Below are 2222 nucleotides of genomic sequence, written 5' to 3'. Positions count from 1 at the left end.
AGAAATGCTGACACCTTGTGGTCAAGAGGTGTAACGGTCGCGTACGGACCGCTGGAGGTGGCCTTCGGACCAGAGCCTTCCAGCAGGATGCTGGCGGCCACATGTGTAATTTTACATTTTCTAGGAGCCACACTAAAGAGGTTATAAGAAATGAGTGGTTACCTTTAATAACAAAATTTATTTAACCCAATGTATCCAAAATATTGTTTGAGGATTTTTCTCTTAATATAAAAATGCTTACTGAAATATTTTATTTTATTTTTTTTTTGGTACTAAGTCTAAAATCTGGTAATTTACAACTACAGCACATGTCGGTCTGGGCTCACAGCACGTCACGAGCTGGATAGCCACAGGTGCCTCGGGGGGTCACACTGGGCCGTGGCCAGACAGCCGAGTTCTCTCGTCCACACCCCAGCCGCTACGCCCCCTGGAGGCAGACACCGGGACTTGCCTATTGTAATGGGTTGAATTGTGTCCCCCAAATGTATGTTGAAGTCATTACGCCCAGTACCACAGCTATGACTTATCGGGATACAGTCATTGCAAATACAGACAGATTAAAGTGTGGTCGTGCTGGCTTGGGGCGGGCGCTGGATCCCACGGCCGGTGTCCTTGGAACAAGAGGGAAATTTGGACCCAGACACGCCAGGAGGGTCGTGTGAAGACAGAAGCCGTAGTCAGGGTGACGTGGCCACAAGCCCGTGCGGCCCCGAGCGCTGCTTTATGCGGTTTGAGAATTTCGTGGGAACTAGTCGCTCACCTGCTGGTGGCTGGGACTGGGCCGCGGTGGGCGTGTGGGCTGCACGGCAGGCGGCAGACGCTGGGGCGTGTGTGCCGGGCGCTGCGGTCAGCCCATACGACGCGGGCCCTCGTGCTTTTGGCGAGCCATGTGACCTCTATGAGACTCAGTGTGCCCTGGGGGTGACCTGCCGCATGGATGTCAGTGGGTTGGGGTGAAGAATGAGGTGAAGAATGAGGTGAAGCCGGTGAGTGGCCAGCGGGGGCTGGGCGTCCGGCGGGCATCGGTGAGACACCGTCAGACAGGGCGGCCGCCTGCAGTGGCATCGCTTGGGGGACGACCACAGCAGGATGGCACCCCAACAGCGCTGGCTTTCTTTTCCCAGGTGGCTGCCACAGGCCGTCGGCCTCGGACAGCGGTACGTACATGGCCAGCCTGCGGGGTCCCTTTACGGGCGCGTGTGAACCCCCCAAGCCATCCGCGCGTTTAGAGGGCTGGGGCCTCGGCTCCGCAGTGAGCAGAAACGCGGCCCATCGTCAAACCGAGACTGCCCGTCAAGCTGCTGGACATGACACAGACGAGCAAGGGAGGACCTTCCCTCCGCAGCCCCGGCCCTGCGCTCTGCGGGCGCGTCCCCTCTCCTGCCCCTGCTCCTTCGGGGTCCCCCTCCGTCCCCCTGAGGTCCGAGCTTGAAGTGTGCACCTCGTAGTCACTCGTCCTCCTCCACTTCCCCTGGCTGTCAGCTCCTGGCCCACAACCTCCGGCTGAGTCCGGGCCTGGGCCAAGCCCCGCCCCCAAGCCCAAGTTTCCTCCTTCGTAATCAGGTTGAGAAGGTGACCCCATGGGATGCTTGCCGGCCAGCTGCGGGTGTCTGGTGTATTTTAACTGGAGGGGCTAGATTTTTTTGAAAATGTATTTTCGCAGTACGAAAGTCAGTGACGCCCCGGATGCAGAAAACCCTGGGCGGGCTGGACCCTGCTCCCATTTCACGGGCGTGGGAGCTGAGACCCAGAGCGGCCGGTGGGTGGGCAGCTGGGCGTGGTCGCTGTCGGCGCTGGTCCTCCCGCCGGCTCTGGCTTCCTCGGGAGGCGCCCTTGTCCTGGTTCTCGCTGGCCGGGCTGTGGGGGCCCCCTCTTCCGGCCCTGGCCCTGGGTCGGCCTGCTTGGGTGGAGCAGGCTCTCAAGTGTGTGCCGTGACCATGGGTCCTCGTGGGCGGGGCGACCTGGTGACCCTGCCTCCCCGCAGCCACATGCGTGGACCTGCAGCTCCAGACCTGCAGTGACGCCGCCTACAACCAGACGGCCTTCCCCAGCCCCCTGGAGCACCGGTCGCGCGAGGCGCTGGAGGCCAGCTCCGAGTACGTGCTGCTGAGCGTCCTGCACCACCTCCTGGAGGGCCAGTGCAACCCCGACCTGCGGCTGCTGGGCTGCGCCGTGCTGGCCCCGCGCTGCGAGGGCGGCCGGGTGCGCAGGCCCTGCCGGCA

At 61.7% G+C, this 2222-nt stretch overlaps 1 protein-coding gene across 1 annotated transcript in view; it reads left to right on the top strand.

Annotated features, from left to right (window-relative positions):
* Nucleotides 1-2222, top strand: part of CPZ (carboxypeptidase Z) — a gene marked incomplete at its 5' end in the record, with an annotated part of 21945 nt that overhangs the window by 3267 nt on the left and 16456 nt on the right. The window contains 2 exons of the mRNA XM_011373810.2: nucleotides 1125-1157; nucleotides 1985-2215. Coding sequence (XP_011372112.1) covers nucleotides 1125-1157; nucleotides 1985-2215 — 264 coding nt within the window. The remainder of the gene's footprint in view (nucleotides 1-1124; nucleotides 1158-1984; nucleotides 2216-2222) is intronic.

The sequence above is a fragment of the Pteropus vampyrus genome, unplaced genomic scaffold, assembly GCF_000151845.1.
Source record: "Pteropus vampyrus isolate Shadow unplaced genomic scaffold, Pvam_2.0 Scaffold231, whole genome shotgun sequence".
NCBI classification, from domain to species: domain Eukaryota; kingdom Metazoa; phylum Chordata; class Mammalia; order Chiroptera; family Pteropodidae; genus Pteropus; species Pteropus vampyrus.
This window is presented reverse-complemented; position numbering and strand designations above follow the sequence as displayed.